The sequence below is a fragment of the Caretta caretta genome, chromosome 6, assembly GCF_965140235.1.
Source record: "Caretta caretta isolate rCarCar2 chromosome 6, rCarCar1.hap1, whole genome shotgun sequence".
NCBI lineage: Eukaryota > Metazoa > Chordata > Testudines > Cheloniidae > Caretta > Caretta caretta.
The window spans coordinates 77,032,626-77,053,281 of NC_134211.1; the positions used below are offsets into that span (position 1 = coordinate 77,032,626).

The 20,656-nt window shown below is 39.0% G+C and overlaps 1 protein-coding gene across 7 annotated transcripts in view; it reads left to right on the top strand.

The window, feature by feature from the left end:
- DPH6 (diphthamine biosynthesis 6) overlaps positions 1 to 20,656 on the top strand; it is a 376,392-nt gene that overhangs the window by 165,533 nt on the left and 190,203 nt on the right. For 6 of the 7 annotated variants that reach the window (XM_048854100.2, XM_048854094.2, XM_048854096.2 and 3 more), the window contains 3 exons: positions 7,003 to 7,153; positions 11,147 to 11,278; positions 17,207 to 17,336. In XM_048854100.2, coding sequence (XP_048710057.1) covers positions 7,003 to 7,153; positions 11,147 to 11,278; positions 17,207 to 17,336 — 413 coding nt within the window. The remainder of the gene's footprint in view (positions 1 to 7,002; positions 7,154 to 11,146; positions 11,279 to 17,206; positions 17,337 to 20,656) is intronic. The other variant, XM_048854095.2, reaches the window with a different exon arrangement.

The window sequence follows — 20,656 nt, forward strand, 5'->3', positions numbered from 1 at the left end:
CTATAATTAGTTTTTACCAAGCCAGTAACAAATGTGAACTCCTGGATCTCTATAACAGGAGTCGCAGACAGTCCCCTTAGGCTCTCCAGTCTATCTTGCCCCCCAGACAAACTGGATTTAGTGACAAATGGTCACTTATACCAAAAATTATACCACATTCAGATTTCTTCCTGTCTCAAGAGACCAATCACTTACACCCAGATTAGTTTGTACCCTAGATCTTACACCAAAGACAACATATGTAGCCAATCCACTAATAAATTATCTCAAGGTTTATTAACTAGGAAAAAGAAATGAGAATTATTTACAGGTTAAAGCAAGCAAACATATACACACACATGAGTTACACTCTAAATCCAAAGAGTGACAGAATTGTAGTGATCTGTCAATGCAAAGCGTCTTTCAGGGTGGACCCAGGAGGCAGCCCCTGGGGATCTCTGGCTTCAGTTCAGAGTCTCTGGCCCTTCAGAGTTCAATAGCCAAAAAAATAGAAAATTTTCCTTTGGCTTTGTTTTATTTCCTTCATTCAGCTTCCAAGCCCACAGTATGTAGCATTTCCCAGGTGCAATAAGGCCATTAACCAATGCTTTACATTGCGATAATCTTTGATGGCCCATGTGTTTTTGATAGTCCTTCTGGATGGGCCGAGGTGAGGGGGAGGGATGATTCCCAGGCCTGAGTTAATAAATTTAGAGTAAACATTTTCAAAGTTATAAAGCAAAACTTACCTATTTTCTTACAGCCTGGAATACAGATGTTAGAAGTGAGATTAATGCATGCAGCAATTTACAGGCATTTCATAGAATCTGAACACTAAATACATTCTTATAAGACTAATGCCTGTTTTGAGCAAAACTAATACACAGGTGACCTGTCTGGTCTCCAGCCATGAGGTTGTCATTTCTTAGCTAGTGCCTGCAGCCTGGGTAAGAGCTGGCATCTGGCCTGACAGTGCACAATATCCCTCTACTTTATTCCATCCCAAAATTTCTCTATTTCTCCAATAAAAGGAATAGTTCTTTTTCCATCCTTTATAAATATAAAAGATTCTTTTATTAAACAAAACAAAAAACCTGATCTTTCAGAATAATTTCTCGTGTCCCTACACAGTGCTTGAAAAACTGAAAGAAGCTGCATGTGGTCCCCCTCAATATGTTTGTTTTAAGAAGCAATATGATCAAGTTAGAAAGCATGGAACAAAGAGATTATCTTAATCTTTCCTTATGTTTTATGAGTTCTCTGCTCTGTTCTATTCTGATTGCTATTGAATGGGAGAACTGTCATTTTTAGATTTTGGTAGTAACAAGCTTCCATGCCTGCTTCTGTGATGGAGAATTTAGGTTTCTTAACAAGACAAACACTAAGAGTCTGGCAGTTACTGATGTTTCATATAATGCTACTCATGTGTGCGTGGAGCCTTAGACACATAAGATAAGGTACCTGCTTACAAACTAAAGGCCTCTACCTAGAAACACGTATGCGTGTGCTTGACTTTGGAACACTTATGCGTATGCTCAGCCATTGGAATACCTTACCAGGGGTTTCTGTGGACTCTCCGTCACTGGAAATTTTAAAATCAAGTTTGGATATTTTTGCTAAAAGATACGTTGTAGTTCAAACAGGAATTTAATTCAGGGAAATCCTGTAGTCTGTATTATACAGGAGATCAGACTAGATGTTCATGTTGGTCTCTTCTGGCTTTATAATCACTGAATCTATTAATATAACTTTACTCATGTCCTATGTCAGTACAATGACTCATGTGAGTACAGTGAAGCAAATGCATAAGTGTTTTCAGGCTCAGAGCCAAAATTAGACTGATATCATACCATAGTGGGTGGGGAAAGGGGAGAAATACAGTAATCAATAGAAAAAATAGATTGCTTACGTGAAAGAGCATGAGTGTTGTTTTGTGGTAACAAAGACCCTATACTATTTTTATTTTTTAAATGGACAAACACAGAAGGGAAGATCATCTGTAGAACGTAAGTCCCTTTATGGCAGTCTCATCATCCTCTGTTTCAAGTTTCAACCTCCTAGGCAGATTAGTTTCTCTGTAGGCAGTAATGGCAGGCCAGTGTTTGTACTAGCTCTGAAAACAGCAACTAAACCGGATCTGGCAGTTCTGCCTATGCTGGCATTGAGCCCATAGCCTAAGCTAGTGCCAGGTCCCACACCTAATGCTTCAGCTGAAGCCTGCACCTGTGCTGGTGCCGATTCTGATTGATTACCTGCATTGTTGGAGTAATCCAGGTTTCTGCCTTGAAAAGGCATTGCCATTTATCCTAAGCCTTGAAATCAACAGGACTGCATAACTGTTTGTGCAGTCCTTTGTGTATTTATAGTGACATCAGACGATTTCTACAGCTTGACAGTAATTTCCAAAAGGAATGTCGATGAACAGGAGTTTGTGTAAATGTATGTAATTATATTCAGTATATCCATATCTGTAAATGGATGTTGATAGGACTATAATATGTACACATGTGTGGACACACACACATACATATAACCTTATCGATACTAATATATTTAGAAGAGAAGGAAGACAATGGTGGGAGTTATGAAGGTTTTATTTGGCTTAAGTTCGGGATGCTTGTATTATTCATAAATATCAGAGTCACAAGAGAATTCTGCAGGTGATCCTGAGCAAATGCTCATATAATCTTCATATCCCATACCATGCCATCATGAATTATGTGTATGATGCTTATTTTACAGAAAGGGTGTTTAGAAATTTACTTAAAAGTGTATGCTATAGAGCAGTGGAGGACAACCTGCAGGCTGCATGTGGCCCATCAGGGTAATCTGTTTGCGGCCCGCGAGACATTTTGCTGACATTGACTATCTACAGGCACGGCCCCCCGTAGCTCCCAGTGTGCCGTGGTTTGCTGTTCACGGCTAATGGGAGCTGCGGGAAGCGGTGGGCTGTAGGTTGCCCACCACTGCTATAGAGAGTTATTAAAAGTACAATTGGTACTGTTTTTATATCCCTTCAGTTGCCCACCGTTGCTATAGAGAGTTATTAAAAGTACAATTGGTACTGTTTTTATATCCCTTCGCTTGTAAAATGCTTTCGCACCACAAATTGAACCATACAGGATTTGAAAGCAGAGGAAAATTATAACAAACCTCTCATAATCATCTAAAAGAGCTTTCTACCTATAAAATAGTGACTTTAAAGAAGCTAGTTTGTTTCTAGCCTTTGTAGATGATAAAGGGATTATATCATTGGAAAGGGGGAATTCGTTCCTTTCAATTATATATTCATAGTCATGATGGATCATGAAACCTCTAATTGCGAGAGGAACATGTTCTTTTTTAGCAGAAATTCAACATTTTGGAGGAGAAGGAAGAGAAAGTGTTGTGACAAGTTGTTTTCGGGGCAAAACCAAGAGCAACACCACGATATTGGCACTGGTATCATGATGGTTGTGCACATGCTTATATAAGGGGTAGGAGGAAGGGGCACAACCAGGCCATCCAGGTACAGTTCAGGACTGGCTAATTTCATGGTAACACTGTTTTAACCTGCATTCACTCTGGTTCCAATGCTAAATGCCAGAGAAAGCAACTGGAAATTAATGCAAAACTAATTACATACTAGCAGGAAAAGTAATACCTTTTTCTGCTTGGTTGCATTGCATGGTTTATAGACATATATGAAAGGAGGCAGCTCTTGGAACATCACTGTTTCCCTTGTGGTTGCTCGTGGAGGGGCAATCTAGTTTGAGTGTTACTTACATGCTGTCTGAGAATCCTACCCCTTTATTTTCTAGACATAGTAGAGGGGTTGTGGGTCTCATGTAGCCCTGTAGGCAACAACAAAACAGAACTACCCACAAAAATGGTAGAATTTGTTCAATTAATGGGAAAAGATATGGATACTGTTGGATGCTAGTATGTTGTAATGGATGTAATGTTTGGAGTGTATATGTTGTTTGTGCTTAGCTGCAGCCTTCATCTTGCCACTATTATGTTACATTCAGCTGACTTGTTTTAATGTACAGTTGGCTCACATAAAATAGACTATTGCCCCGTCTTTTACACCTTCCTAGGAGGAATGAATAAAATGAGTTCCAATCAAAGAGCGTCAGCTCCTCTTAGAGCATAGTTTTAGTGTCTGCAGTTCTTGCTAAATTCCCCTTGAGCCTTTTTAGAGGCAGCTAGGGCTAAGGTTCCTCTCCTAGATAATGACCTTTTTGTAATTTAACCTTTCCTGAGAATTTCCAAACATACTGCTTTCACTTAGCTGGATCCTTTTACTCCCCGGTGAAGCCAGACATTTATGTAAATGTGGAGTTCTCAATGCAGACTTTTGACCCAAGCCAGTGTGTGTGTGTGTGTGTGTATGTGTGGGAGGGGGAGTTTGCTAGGGATCAGTCTCATAACTTAAAGAAAGCACTTTAATGCTGAAATGAACTATATCATAGGTGTTTGGAGGGGGCTTTTTTAGGAGAGAGGAAAAATACAAAAAGGAGATTATTTGGCTAATTATGATGGCCTAAATATTCAAAAGTGACTACTGATTTTTGGTGTGTCTGTTTTTGGATGCCTAGCTTGAGACACCTTGAAGGGGCTAGATGTTCAAAGGTGATATGCACAGAGGAGCCAATTTAAGGTTAGACCAGTAACCTTAATTCTGGCATTTTCAAGTTTTGAGTGCTTCACTGTACAACATAAATTTGATTATATGTAGTTTGATGTATGTATTTCAGTATATAGTGTGTAATTTGTCTGCATGCTTACAGGATATTTTCATCAGGTTCCAATTCTATGCTAGAAGACTGCAGAATTGTTCATATTGTTTTTTGTATTCCTTTTTTATCTTGCTTTATTCTGCTTTTTCCTCATTTTGTAGATTTAATGTGTAATAAAAATGCAATAATGTACATAGTTGCATAAGTTGCACACTGTAGGAAAAAATCATTTAAAATTATGGGCCATTGAGCAGCAAATGAATTAATAGCATATGGAGGTAATGCTTATAGTAATATTCAGTCAAAGACTATGGGCAAAATTCTACCCTAGGTCATCACTGATGTGTTTAAATGGAGAGGAGCAGTATTAGCAAAGCCAAGTGTCTAGGAGTCACCATGCTGTACAGAATGGGGTGTCTCAGGAGGACTTGGTAAAAACTACTGCGTACAATGGTTCTTTTGTTGCTCAAAAAATGAGAACCATGCACACTCTTTCTTCGCATCCAGTATCTGCTGTTGAACACAGACTACATGAAGGTGCACTGGGGCCTGGTCATGACCCTAAGCCAACTAATTATATGCTTCCTTGGGTCTAAGGAGTACTTGCAGATACATTAATTAGGGTGTCCTTCACAATGTTCGAGAGAGTGCTAGTTATATCAAGGTACAGTAGTAGGCACTTTGCTTTTTTTTTCCTTTCTATTGTACTGAACAACACCAAAAAAGAATTTACCCTTAGGGAATATCTACACTGCAGCCAAAAACCTATGGCTGGCCCGTGCCCGTTGACTTGGGTTCATGTTGCTCGGGCTAAGGGGCTATTTAATTGTGGTGCAGATGGTTGGGCTCAGGCTGGAGCCCCGCAATTTGAAGAGCCCTTTCGTCTGAGCCATGCGAGCCTGAGGCCAGCCGTGGGTTTTTAATTGCAGTGTAGACAAACCCTTAGTTTATACATTCTGGAAGATGCTGTTCTCCATGGGTCTAATCCATGCTGTGGATTTTAATAGGTGTTGATGATGCTTGTGGACTCACTAGATAAGTCGAATGAGTATTTTTAGGATACATTCATTTTTTGAAGTCAACCAGTCAGTCACTAGAACATGCTAAACATGTTTTTTAACTTTCCTGTTATACTTTCCTAGACCTCAGTGTCAAATATTTTAATGTCAGAGATAACTGTTCTATCTTTCTATTTTCCTGCCTGCCTTTGAATAGTACCACTATCCTTTCCCTATCAGTAGTATCTCAGGAGGGTGTTGAACAGCAGCTACTAAAGGTAGGCATTTTTAAATCAGCAGTTCCAGATAACTTGCATTCAAGAATTTTAAAAGAGATGGCTGAGAAGCTTGCTGGACCATTAATGTTGATTTGCAATAAGTCCATGAAGCTTGGGGGAAGTCCCAGAAAACGGGAAGAAAGCTAATGTTATACAAATATGTTAAAAGGGTAAAACGGGATGACCTGGGTAATTATAGGCCTGTCACCCTGACACCAGTCCTGGGCAAGATGGTGGAGCGGCCGATACAGAACTCTATTAATAAAGAATTAAAGGAGGGTTTCTTCAATCTAGCAGAGAAGGGTATAACACAGTCCAATGGCTGGAAGTTGAACCTAGTCAAATTCAGACTGGAAATAAGGTGTACGTTTTAAACTATGAGAGTGATTAACACCTTAGAACAAAGTAACAAGGGTTGTGGTGGATTCTCTATCATCAGCAGTTTTTACATTTAAATTTTTCTAAAAAATATGCTTTAGGAATTATCTTGGGGAAGTTCAATGGCCTATACAGGAGGTCAGATTAGATGGTTATTATAGTTCCTCGTGGCTTTGGAATATCTGAATTCCTTACTTCTGGTAAAGTATATCTGTACTCGATAATGGTGGCATAGCTTTTATTTGTTACAGTATTGTCTTGTCTTTGTGACCTTGAATATCGTCATTCCTTACATCTGTTGTTTTACGTTGCTGAATCTGCATTATTATTCCATACTTCACATCAACAATATCATATTGTATTGTTCTTTTTTGCAGTCCAGATAATGATGAATCCTTTGCCTTTCCTCCATTATTGGTCCTAAGATTAAATTTCTTTTTAGCGCTATGTGACAAAGTTCCTCTTCTGCCTTGGTGGGTCCTGCACTTATTGGCGGATTTGCTCACATCTGGCCCGGCCCTGTCACAGTTAATATTCCTTGTTGTAAAAATCTTAAGGGTTTAGGGTTTTTTAGGTTTTGAACATGACACTTTACCACAGCCTAGCACAATATTTGCTTGCTTATGTCAGAATATTTGTTTCAATCAGGAGGAATCTTCAGACAAATTTGTGATCTGTAGCTGTTCTTGCAAGGTCAGCTGCAATGAGGATAGTATTGCACCTGTATCTGAGGAAGATGGACCACAGAAAACCCCTCCTATCATCTGGAAATTATTGGAACATAATTCTCTGCAATACAGTGAGTTTTGAATACCTGCATACCTCTCTGTCATCAGGAGGGGGGGGGGGGGTTATATTTATTTCATATACTCTTGTGGAACATAATATTAAACATTATAAAAAAATTCTGTTTGGTGAATGTTTGTAATCTTTTTGATGTCCAGACAGTCTGAAGGAAAAATGCATCTGGGATAATGCATATAAGGAGAAATTTTTTGTCTCTGCACAAGGAGATCATCTTGGGTGATGACATACAATATTTATACTTATGCGTCTGAGATTAATTACAAGATTGATCCTGCTTCTTGATAGGATAACCTTGTCAGTTTTTTATAAGAGTAAATACCAAGTTTTTACAATACCACCTCTGTCCATGTAATTTAATCTGTTTTATAATTTAACCTTCAATTAATTGGATTGGAGAAAAGGTTATGGTGGCTTAAAAAAAATCACACACACTCCCCCCAGTCCCTGCATCTTTTAAAAATATAAAATAGCCTGCTCTGCCTCAATTTTCAGTGTACCAAAAAGTCCCTTATGTACTTTTTCTTGTGGTTGGAATGTGAAAGTGGTACTGTTACAACTTTCTTTTCAATCAGACTACTTTCACAATTTCATTTGGTGTCCATGCAGCTTCTAATGCTCAGAAGTGACTCAGGCTGTTCTATCTGGAGGCAATTGACTCAGATTTATACATGGGTGAATTCATACACGTAATTCGCATTAGTGTTAATGGGCAGTACAAGCTACCAATGTTGAAATCCTTCTTGATGACATGTCCATGCCGCCTAGCATTTGAACTGTAATGTTCTGAATCTTATTTATCTGAATTAGAGCCAGTTCCTGCAAATAGTTACTTCTGCAAGGAGTTGCGTTCACTTGCATAAAGGCAGAGGTATTATACACAGAGCCCTGCTTGGGTTCAAAATTTATATCTGATTCTGATCTGCAATCTGCAGATATGGTCTACGGATATAGCTATCCACAGAGCAGGGCTTGAACTATACAAGCAGGAGAGTGCAGATTCACGCCCTTAGACTACAGCTCTGAGACAAGAGACTTTGGGTGAAATCCTAGCCCCATTAACTTCAAGGGTAAAACTCCCATTGACTTCAATAGAGCCAGAATTCACCCTTCATCTTCCTCCACATTATAAGGCATCATGTACATTTTAGAAACAAATAAGAACTCCACCTTGCATTAATGGTAAGCAGCAGGATACGGACCCTGGACTTCAGGAAAGCAGACTTCGACTCCCTCAGGGAACGGATGGGTAGGATCCCCTGGGGGACTAACATGAAGGGGAAAGGAGTCCAGGAGAGCTGGCTGTATTTCAAGGAATCCCTGTTGAGGTTACAGGGACAAACCATCCCCATGTGTCGAAAGAATAGTAAATATGGCAGGCGACCAGCTTGGCTTAACGGTGAAATTCTAGCGGATCTTAAACATAAAAAAGAAGCTTACAAGAAGTGGAAGGTTGGACATATGACCAGGGAAGAGTATAAAGATATTGCTCGGGCATGTAGGAATGAAATCAGGAGGGCCAAATCGCACCTAGAGGTGCAGCTAGCGAGAGATGTTAAGAGTAACAAGAAGGGTTTCTTCAGGTATGTCGGCAACAAGAAGAAAGCCAAGGAAAGTGTGGGCCCCTTAATGAATGAGGGAGGCAACCTAGTGACAGAGGATGTGGAAAAAGCTAATGTACTCAATGCTTTTTTTGCCTCTGTCTTCACTAACAAGGTCAGCTCCCAGACTGCTGAGCTGGGCATCACAACATGGGGAATAGATAGCCAGCCCTCTGTGGAGAAAGAGGTGGTTAGGGACTATTTAGAAAAGCTGGACGTGCACAAGTCCATGGGGCCGGACGAGTTGCATCCGAGAGTGCTGAAGGAATTGGCGGCTGTGATTGCAGAGCCATTGGCCATTATCTTTGAAAACTCGTGGCGAACGGGGGAAGTCCCGGATGACTGGAAAAAAGCTAATGTAGTGCCAATCTTTAAAAAAGGGAAGAAGGAGGATCCTGGGAACTACAGGCCAGTCAGCCTCACCTCAGTCCCCGGAAAAATCATGGAGCAGGTCCTCAAAGAATCAATCCTGAAGCACTTACATGAGAGGAAAGTGATCAGGAACAGTCAGCATGGTTTCACCAAGGGAAGGTCATGCCTGACTAATCTAATCACCTTCTATGATGAGATTACTGGTTCTGTGGATGAAGGGAAAGCAGTGGATGTATTGTTTCTTGACTTTAGCAAAGCTTTTGACACGGTCTCCCACAGTATTCTTGTCAGCAAGTTAAAGTAGTATGGGCTGGATGAATGCACTATAAGGTGGGTAGAAAGCTGGCTAGATTGTCGGGCTCAACGGGTAGTGATCCATGGCTCCATGTCTAGTTGGCTGCCGGTGTCAAGTGGAGTGCCCAGGGGTCGGTCCTGGGGCCGGTTTTGTTCAATATCTTCATAAATGATCTGGAGGATGGTGTGGATTGCACTCTCAGCAAATTTGCGGATGATACTAAACTGGGAGGAGTGGCAGATACGCTGGAGGGCAGGGATAGGATACAGAGTGACCTAGACAAATTGGAGGATTGGGCCAAAAGAAATCTGATGAGGTTCAATAAGGATAAGTGCAGGGTCCTGCACTTAGGACGGAAGAACCCAATGCACAGCTACAGACTAGGGACCGAATGGCTAGGCAGCAGTTCTGCGGAAAAGGACCTAGGGGTGACAGTGGACGAGAAGCTGGATATGAGTCAGCGGTGTGCCCTGGTTGCCAAGAAGGCCAATGGCATTTTGGGATGTATAAGTAGGGGAATAGCAAGCAGATCGAGGGACGTGATCGTCCCCCTCTATTCGACATTGGTGAGGCCTCATCTGGAGTACTGTGTCCAGTTTTGGGCCCCACACTAAAAGAAGGATGTGGATAAATTGGAAAGAGTCCAGCGAAGGGCAACAAAAATGATTAGGGGTCTGGAACACATGACTTATGAGGAGAGGCTGAGGGAACTGGGATTGTTTAGTCTGCGGAAGAGAAGAATGAGGGGGGATTTGATAGCTGCTTTCAACTACCTGAGAGGTGGTTCCAGAGAGGATGGTTCTAGACTATTCTCAGTGGTAGAAGAGGACAGGACAAGGAGTAATGGTCTCAAGTTGCAGTGGGGGAGGTTTAGGTTGGATATTAGGAAAAACTTTTTCACTAGGAGGGTGGTGAAACACTGGAATGCGTTACCTGGGGAGGTGGTAGAATCTCCTTCCTTAGAAGTTTTTAAGGTCAGGCTTGACAAAGCCCTGGCTGGGATGATTTAATTGGAGATTGGTCCTGCTTTTGTGCAGGGGGTTGGACTAGATGACCTCCTTAGGTCCCTTCCAGCCCTGATATTCTATGATTCTGTGATTCTAATGGGAATATTCAACCATTGCAACACTGATTGGGAGAATGTTGTGTTCAAGTAAGGTGCAGAAAATAGCCTCCCCCTATTTCCTGTAATTGTTAATTCAAGAAGTATTTTTAGAGTAAAATTTTCAAAAGTGCCCAAGTCCCATTTTCAAATTGACAGTTTTACTTCTGAGTGCCTAGCAGCCAATGTTTTCAAAGATATTTAGGCATCAAAAAATGTGGCATGGGGCCTAAATGGAATTTCAAAAGGGCCTTAGCAGGTTAGGCACCTAACTCCCATAGATAAGGTGGTATAGCTACTGAAATTGCAAGAATGACAAATAATACTTTAGATAACGCAATTTTTAAGAAAAGAGTATATTCTGGAGAAAATGTGTGGGAGATAATTTTGTCAGGTTCCATTTGGAAACGCTGATGACTGCACATTTACTTTTGATAGTTGTGTTGTATCTTACAGTCTGTAAATCATTTTTGAAGATGATCTAATAATCTATGATTTTGCTCTAAAAGTTTTTTCTTCCTGAGTATAGACAATTTGGTTTAAAAGATTTTCTTTGATAAACCTTAATCTGATATCTTTTGTTTTTGTAATCAGATTGATTTTCTTTCATTCCTTTAGGGAAGCCATTAGAATGTTTTGGAAAATCCTTAAGTGGTTACCAGTGGGTTTCAGGCATCACTGCCCGCTTCCTTCAACTAGAAGGAAGGAGTATTCAAGATGCAGCTCAGGAGGCGTTTTCTTCCCTCCAAGGTGCTTTATTAATCTGAACCATTATTTATCACTAAACCAATTGCTTTCTTAAATACAGTGCAAAGTAAAGAGCTGATATATTTTTATGTTTTGATAACTTTATGATTATAAATTTACAATCTCAGGCTTTCATCAGGCTGGCACCATGCTATTAAGACTGCTAACTTTAATATTGAATACATTGTAATGTGCACAGATTTTAAAGACCCTAGAAAGCAAGGATAGGGGATAAAATCATTATATCAGAATTATTTCCAAAATATTCTTACCAGCTTTGTGGAAGACAACTCTACACTTTTATGTAATGAAATATATACAGTTTATATGTGTACCTTTCTAGATATAATGTATACATAGTCTGTCTGTGCATGTATGTTCTAGATGCCAACTGCTTGGTAAAGTGCTTTTGTTACCACAGTAATTTTAAATAAGTTTTCCAGAAAGCTGTTGCTCTTGTACATTTTGGCATCTAGGATTAGGTCAGTAGCAGTAAATCTCATTTATGTACTTAATGCAAAGGAAAAATTGCTGTTTTGGGAATCATGGAAGCCAGATTCCTTTCTGTCACACTCTTACAAGATATTGACATATAAAATAAAATGTTCCCATTTTGTTTTGCAGTCTTTTTGCATTTTAAACTTTAAATAAAGAATGTTTATGCAGGCTTCTTTTTCATTCATAAAAATGAAAATCATTCTTAGTGACTGTTTGGGTAGGCTTGTATTCTTTTTCACGAATTCTTGTGATATATTAGCCCATAAAATCTTTACATTTGGCTTGTGCAGCTGAGTTCATGAATGAATACAGAATGATAAAGAAGCTTTAGCATTTTTAGAAAGCAAAGAAATCATGCTTTCTAGATGGCCTTTAAGCTAGTTTTTAACAGCCTGGAAATCAGCAAAGAGGGTGTAATCAAACTTGTAGTTAAAGGCACTAGTGTTTAGCGTAAATCTTTTGGGCATAATCTGTAAATTGAAGCAAAGGGGCTCTATAACATTTTCCTTGGTTCTCATTTTATTTGTTTGGATATCTGCCAATCCAAACATTATATATTTTTGCCTTGCCATCCATCAGAAGTTTTTTTAAAAAAACCTACTTATTGTGTCACTGGCTAGTTGAGTAGCCTCTTGCTTTCAGCATATTACTTGTATTTACTGTATTTGCTGTATTGTTTTCCATTTCTGGCAAAATAATAGCTTTTTGATCCTTGGTAGTAAATGTCAACGCTCACATTTCCTGTGGGGTTTTTGCCTTTTCGTGTGGAGGGTGGGGAAAGCTGAATGAATTATGATCCTGTCATCTGAAGAAACCACAATATGTTTCTTTGCCAAGTTTTTCTGAGTGCTAAACTGATCATGTGCAGGTATGCATGAGCCTTTTCCTGAACTCTTACTAGCAATGTACTTAGGACTTCAGTCTGTTCTCTATCATGATGGGAGAATGGAGCATACACAAGTCCTTTTAACTTACTCCTTGCAAGGTTAATTGGTTTAATCACCTCTAAAGAAGATGAGTTTTGCCAGAAGGATTTAGAAATGGAAATTTGCTACTGGAATTCATGAAACATATGATAGTCCTAGCCCATAATATCAAAACCCGAAGAGAGAATCTAGTGCTGTACTTTGTCCATTTATTTACTTTTTCAAGATATATATTTTTATTCAAACTTTTCTTACATTAAAGTTTTTGGAAGGAGACAAAAATTACAATAGTAAATGTTATCTATAGAGGGCCAGTTCCTCAGCTATTGTAAATTGGCATTGTCCAACACAATGAGCTGGCCCAGGGTTGGATGTATTACACAGTACAGACTGTATTGATATTCTTTCTTGTACATTTTCAGGGTAAGGATCCTACTCAGGTCATCCATTAATAAATAAATGTATGCAGTGTAATTGTAGGTGTGTCGGTCCCAGGATATTAGAGAGACAAAGTGGGTGAGGCAATATCTTTTATTGGACCAACTTCAGTTGGTGAGAGAGACAAGCTTTTGAGCCACACAGAGGTCTTCTTCAGAATCTCAAAAGTTTGTCTCTTTCACCAATAAAAATTGGTCCAATAAAAGATGTTGTTACCCACCTTGTCTCTCTAAATAAATAAATAGCATTCTGGTACTTGTACTTCTAGTACTTGAAACTATCATAGAATCATAGAATATCAGGGTTGGAAGGGACCTCAGGAGGTCATCTAGTCCAACCCCCTGCTCAAAAGCAGGACCCATCCCCAATTAAATCATCCCAGCCAGGGCTTTGTCAAGCCTGACCTTAAAAACTTCTAAGGAAGGAGATTCCACCACCTCCCTAGGCAACGCATTCCAGTGTTTCACCACCCTCCTAGTGAAAAAGTTTTTCCTAATATCCAACCTAAACCTCCCCCACTGCAACTTGAGACCATTACTCCTTGTCCTGTCCTCTTCCACCACTGAGAATAGTCTAGAACCATCCTCTCTGGAACCACCTCTCAGGTAGTTGAAAGCAGCTATCAAATCCCCCCTCATTCTTCTCTTCCGCAGACTAAACAATCCCAGTTCCCTCAGCCTCTCCTCATAAGTCATGTGTTCCAGACCCCTAATCATTTTTGTTGCCCTTCGCTGGACTCTTTCCAATTTATCCACATCCTTCTTTTAGTGTGGGGCCCAAAACTGGACACAGTACTCCAGATGAGGCCTCACCAATGTCGAATAGAGGGGGACGATCACGTCCCTCGATCTGCTCGCTATGCCCCTACTTATACATCCCAAAATGCCATTGGCCTTCTTGGCAACAAGGGCACACTGCTGACTCATTCCTATCCTAAATATCCTAAAGAACAAAATTGTCAGACACATAGATGAACATAATTTGTTGGGAAATAGTCAACATGGTTTTAGTAAACGGAAATTATGCCTCACCAATCTACTAGAATTCTTTGAGGGGGTCAACAAGCATGTGGACAAAGGAGATCCAGTGGATATAGTGTATTTACATTTTCAGAAAGCCTTTGACAAGGTCCGTCACCAAAGGCTCTTAAGCAAAATAAGCAGTCATGGGATAAGAGGGAAGATTCTCTCATGGACTGGTAACTAGTTAAAAGATAGGAAACAAAGGGTAGGAATAAATGGTCAGTTTTCAGAATGGAGCGAGGTAAATAGTGGTGTCCTCCAGGGATCTGTACTGGGCCCAGTCCTATTTAACATATTCATAAACAATCTGGAAAAAGGGGTAAACAGTGAGGTGGCAAAATTTGCAGATGATACAAAACTACTCAAGATAGGTAAGTCCCAGGCAGACTGTGAAGAGCTACAAAAGGATCTCACAAAACTGGGTGACTGGACAAAAAAATGGCAGATGAAATTTAATGTTGATAAATGCAAAGTAATGCATATTGGAAAACGTAATCCTAAATATACATATACAATGATGGGGTCTAAATTAGCTGTTACCACTCAAGAGAGAGATTTTGAGTCATTGTGGATAGTTCTCTGAAATCATCCACTCAATGTGCAGTGGCAGTCAAAAAAGTGAACAGAATGTTGGGAATCATCAAGAAATGGATAGATAAGACAGAAAATATCATATTGCTGCTATATAGATCCATGGTATGCCCACACCTTGAATACTGCGTGCAGATGTGGTCGCCCTATCTCAAAAAAGATATATTGAATTGGAAGAGGTTCAGAAAAGGGCAACAAAAATTATGAGGGGTATAGAATGGCTTTTGTATGAGGAGAGATTAATAAGACTGGGACTTCTCAGCTTGGAAAAGAGGCAACTTAAGTGGGGATATGATAGAGGTCTATAAAACCATGAGTTGTATAGAGAAAGTAAATAAGGAAGTGTTATTTACTCCTTCCCATAATACAAGAACAAGGGGCCACCAAATGAAATTAATAGGTAGCCGGTTTAAAACAAACACAAGAAAGTATTTTTTCACACAACGCACTGTGAACTTCTGGAACTGCTTGCCAGAGGGTGTTGTGAAGGCCCAGTATTATAATGGGGTTCAAAAGGGAGCTAGATAGATTTATGGAGGATAGGTCCATCAATGGCTATTAGTCAGGATGGGCAGGAATGGTGTCCCTAGCCTCTGTTTGCCAGAAGCTGGGATTGAGTGACAGGGCATGGATTACTTGATAATAACCTGTTCTGTTCATTCCCTTTGGGGCACCTGCCATTGGCCACTGTCAGAGGACAGGATACTGGGCTAGATGGACCTTTGGTCTGACCTAGTATGTCCGTTTTTATGTTCTTATGTACTTTCACTTCAAAGGTGGTTCTGTCCCAATGAGGCTGAGTCATACCTGACCAAATGCTACAGACTCTTAGATGGCAGTGAGAGGCCCCAAACTCAGTAGAAATACCATGTACTTATTTTGTGTATCATGGATATAAGCTCTGTGGAGGCTATCTCTATGAACAAATGGATGGAGGATTTGTAGGTGGGCTAAGAAAATGGTGTGTGGATGTGTAGGTAGAGAGTGGTAGTTAGGCACAGTTGGTGAAGCTTCTTTCTACCAGACACAGTCCTTCATGTCACCAGCAGCGCCCTGCCTCTGTATTGGGAGAAAACTTCCATCTCCCCACTCCCCCCACCACCCATGCATAATTCCTCTTGCAGGGCAGAGCAGGATTTCACCTTTTTATCTTTTTTTAAAGTGAATCGTTTCTGTAACGAAGTTAAGAATTATGAACATTAAGAAATAAATTCCCTTTCTTTGAACTTGGTCAAATACAGCTATACATCAATCAGATTAGTTTTTCAGTTTAGCCCAGTATTTCCGCCCCAAAAATATGTTTCAAATCACACACGTTAAACTGTAACTTGAGAAAAAAATAATGCTTGGCAAAAATGTTCTGCTGACTGGAGGTTTGAAAAGTGCACTTATTTCCTAGCTGACTAAAGAAGAGCTCTGTGTAAGCTCACAATTTTGTCTCTGAATATTTAAAAGAATGGAGACATTTTACATAAAAACTATTTGCTTTCACTTTAGCCTCACTCAGCACATTATCTTTATGCTCTCATCCTACTTGCTAATTAGAACGAAAATATCTATGTCCAGTCTATATCTTTAAAGGGCAATATAGCCAAAACTATCATGAAGGGAGGCTTGCGTAGCAGTTAACTCATGTCGTATGGGATCCTATTACTCTATATGTTCTGTATTCTTTCACACTTTTCAGAGCTTTGTACTTAATTTAGCTTCTGTAGCTCTTGAGATTTAAATACAGAATATGAGGACCACACAGTAATATAGTGTCCCACAAATTTTGATAAGGCGCTCAAGATGGAAATGTGTGTTCTAAATTGCATCCTGTTAAATCCCTTAACTTTATTCTTCTTCCTCTATACAATCAGCTCTGGCTGAGTACATTTTCTCACCCATACCCCTTTATCCTGAACCTAGTTTATCTGTTCTCTGACACCAAATATGTGTGTCCTTCTTTCACCCCTCTGCATATCACCCCCAGCTCCTTTAGTCTCTCCAACAGTTTACACCCCTTTACTTATGCTGAATTTGCCATTGCTTGATCTCCAGCAAGTGTATGATAAATTGCTGGAAATTGTAGTATATTCTACTATCCATTATTTTTATTTTTTACAGTAGCACAGTGGAATGTAAACTGCTATATATATGTATTTATTAAGATACAATGTATTTTCTTAAGGGAAGTATAAGTTCAGGTTTGAAGAATTTTCAGTTATGTTTTATCTCCATATTATTAGAAAAAATTAACACAAAAAAGCACTTAATAAAAAATAAGGCTATACCATCAAAGATTATTGTAAGGGGAAAAGTAATATATTAGTAAAGCACTCAGTCATGTTAAGTAAGTGTTAGGTTATTATCATTTGATTTTCTTGGACAAACATAAGATGCCTCTGCTATCTTTCTGTGCACATTTCAAATGTTCTATCTTTAACAGCTGTATTATTTTTTTTTTCTGGCAGCTAATATGAATTCAAAGGGATTGGAATTGAAAGATATTATTTTGGTCCATCTGTATATGAAGAACATGAAAGATTTTGCTGTTATAAATTCAGCTTATGTGACACAGTTTGATTTGTGTCCACCGGCAAGGTAGGATCAGACTATTGCTATGGTATATTTATGATACACTGTAATATACTGTATTACTACTACTGTATTTATGAAGCTTTTGTACACATTTTTTTATGTCTCACATGTTCAGAAGTAGGCTTTTGTACACCTTTTTCTGGGGAGCATGCTGTTTTTTCGTCATATGCATTTTATTTCCTTCATGGAACAATTGCTACAATACATACTCATATCTACTGTGTAATTAAAAGCATGTATGTGGCAGGGAGATCCTGTCAATGTTCCCAGTATGATGAGCCTGACTCCTTTTGCTGGCAGAGACCAAACTTATCCCTTTCAGTATATGTCTAGTGTCTATCAGACTAGAGCTCCAAACTTCCTGCCAGGTCTGTTTGAATGAGCCAATCTAATAGTCTAGGCCTGCAAGATCACCCACAGTTCCAATTCTGTACTGCTCATGACTTCCAGGTTATGTAGCAGTTTTATGTTGGAAACTGGACTGATGTAGCAAATGCTTAGGTCTCTGAAAATCTTACTACAGTTTCTGAAAGTTGTGTGTCAAATCTAGCAAATTCTATTTACAGATAAAGTAAAAAAGAATTGTCTTTTTAATTTGGATTTTTTTTTGTTAGAAGAGTACATTATAGGGGGGAAGCAGTAGATGGGATATAGCTCAACTTTAGCAAGGCTTTTGATACTGTGTCACTTGAATTTCTTATAAACAAACTAGGGAAATATAGCCTAGACCAGCGGTTCCCAAACTTGTTCTGCCGCTTGTGCAGGGAAAGCCCCTGGCTGGTTGAGCCGGTTTGTTTACCTGCCGTGTCCGCAGGTTCGGCCGATTGCGGCTCCCAGTGGCCGCGGTTCGCTGCTCCAGGCCAATGGGAGCTGCTGGAAGCGGCGCAGGCCGAGGGTTGTATTAGCAGAAGTGTTGTAAGGAACACACAAGAAGTAATTTTTCCACTCACTCTACTCTGCAGTAATAAGCCCTCAACTGGAGTATTGAGTTCAGGGCACCACACTTCAGGAAAGATGTAGACAAATTGGAGAAAGTTCAGAGGAGAGCTTTTAAAAATGATTAAAGGTCTAGAAAACGTGATTCACAAGGAAGGATTGTAAAAAATTGGTTTGTTGAGTCTGGAGGAGAGAAGGCTGACAGGGGACATGTTAACAGTCTTCAAGTACATAAAAGATTGTTATGAAGAAGAGGGTGATGAATTGTTCTCCTTGACCACCTAGGACAGAACAAGAGTCAGTGGGCTTAAACTGCAGCAAGGGCGATTTAAGTTAGACACTAGGAAAAACTTCCTAACTTATAAGGGTAGATAGCACTGAAACAAGTTACCTAGGGAGGTTGTGGAATCTCCATCATTGGAGGTTTTTAAGAACTGGTTAGACGACCATCTGTCAGGGATGGTCTAGGTAATACTAAGTCCTGCCTCAGTGCTGGGGACTGGACTAGATGACCTATCAAGGTGTCTTCCTGTCCCACATTTCTATGATTCATTGATTTCCAGAATGAGATCTAGAAAGACTCTTGCACTTTACAGTGCTTAGCAACTGGAATACTGATAGGTTGACTAACTGCTTTTCATTTAGTTTACAGAACCCTATCAACAGTTTATGTGATATACTTAAAACTTGAAAGTCTGTTAAGGTAAAATTCAGTTTTTGTTCAAGTTTATAAAACATCTAATATCTGCATAAATGGAGGAAGAGTTGAGATTATAATCATTCAGTTAATGAAAGTTCTATACATAATTATATATATATATATATCTACATATATCTATATAGATATGTAGATATATATGGCAATAAATTGCTATAACAAAGCCACTTAATTTCCAGATGTGATATGGTGGAGCAATACCTTTTTGACTCAAAATATTCTTTTCATAAATAATACCCTAGTCCATTTTCCAGGATTGAGTGAATAGAACCATGAAAGATCTATGTAAGAATATTCTCTACAAAATGCTTCCTTTTATTTCAGAGTTAAATGTGCCTAGTGATGGGGATACCATCACTTCATTTAGGAAACTATTCCTATCCCTAAAATCTCTGATTGAGAAGAAGGTTTTTCTAATATTCAGCCTAAATTTTCGTTTTTAAAAATTACATACCATTTCTCCTGATTTTGCCTGCCTGAACAACCATAAACATTTCCACTTCTTTGTTAGCTTTTACACTTTTCTGGACTTTCCAGATTGTCAATATCTTTTTGAATTAACTTCCCAGAAGTGAGAGCAATATTCCAGGTGTAGTCATACCACAGGGGTACGGAGTGGAACTTTTCCTCAATGCTCTTTTGTGTAACACCTGTGTGTATGCTGTTCCAAATTGTATTGATCTTTTTATTGTCTGCCATGTTGCATTGCTAACTCTTGTATACTGTTCTGGCCACTGTCACCACTGCATCTCTTTCATCATTGCTGCTTTCCAAATTTTTCCCTCCCATTGAACATCTGTGTTTGGGATTATAAATACCCAGAACAAGCATACTTGCATTTTCATCATACCTTTGGTATTGTCTGTGAATTTATTAGCTTAATGCATACCCTCTCTTTCAGATCATTAGTTGAAGTATAAATATATAAAGTTAAAGGACTCTGCAAGTGACAAAATGATTTTTTTTAGTGCTACATAAAATATTTTATAGGAAGAAGTTCTTCACTTTTTCCCATTGTGCAACAGTGAGGGCTTTATTACTTATTCAAATTAATAAGATATATTTTCCCTACTTAGTAATAGCTCTACTAGTAATTGGATCTGTGTTGGACTCAGTGCTTTGAAGTCTTCCCTAAGATAAATATCCATGGATCCTTATTATTGTCATGCCCCATAATTTACAAAATCATCCTATATTTTATCCCAATATACAGTCAGTGGAGAAGAGGTCCAAAAATAATGGAATTAAGTTGCAAGCTTGCATTTGCTACTGAGTGAATAAGATTTATACAATATATAATAGGAATTATGCAACATAGCAGCACTATAGTAAAGATAAAATATAATCTGTTATTCAATCATTATAGCTTTATTATCAGTGTGAATACTACTGAGCTTGCCTTGCCCCATACCAATCATAACCACTTGATTTGATTTTTTTATTCGCTCTTTCATTTTTTTGTGTATACCTGGTATATTTCAAGCAACCAGTGAGTGGATACTGTTATAAAAATTAAAAATAATATCACCATAGATATATGAATGTTAGCACAAAGAGGGAGAAAGAAGGGAAAAGGATAAAAAGTTATAACCCTAAAGAGAGGAATTGGCTTATGTGAAACCATTACCATTTAAAAGTAAATATGCCATCTTTTCCTTTTTAAAACTGT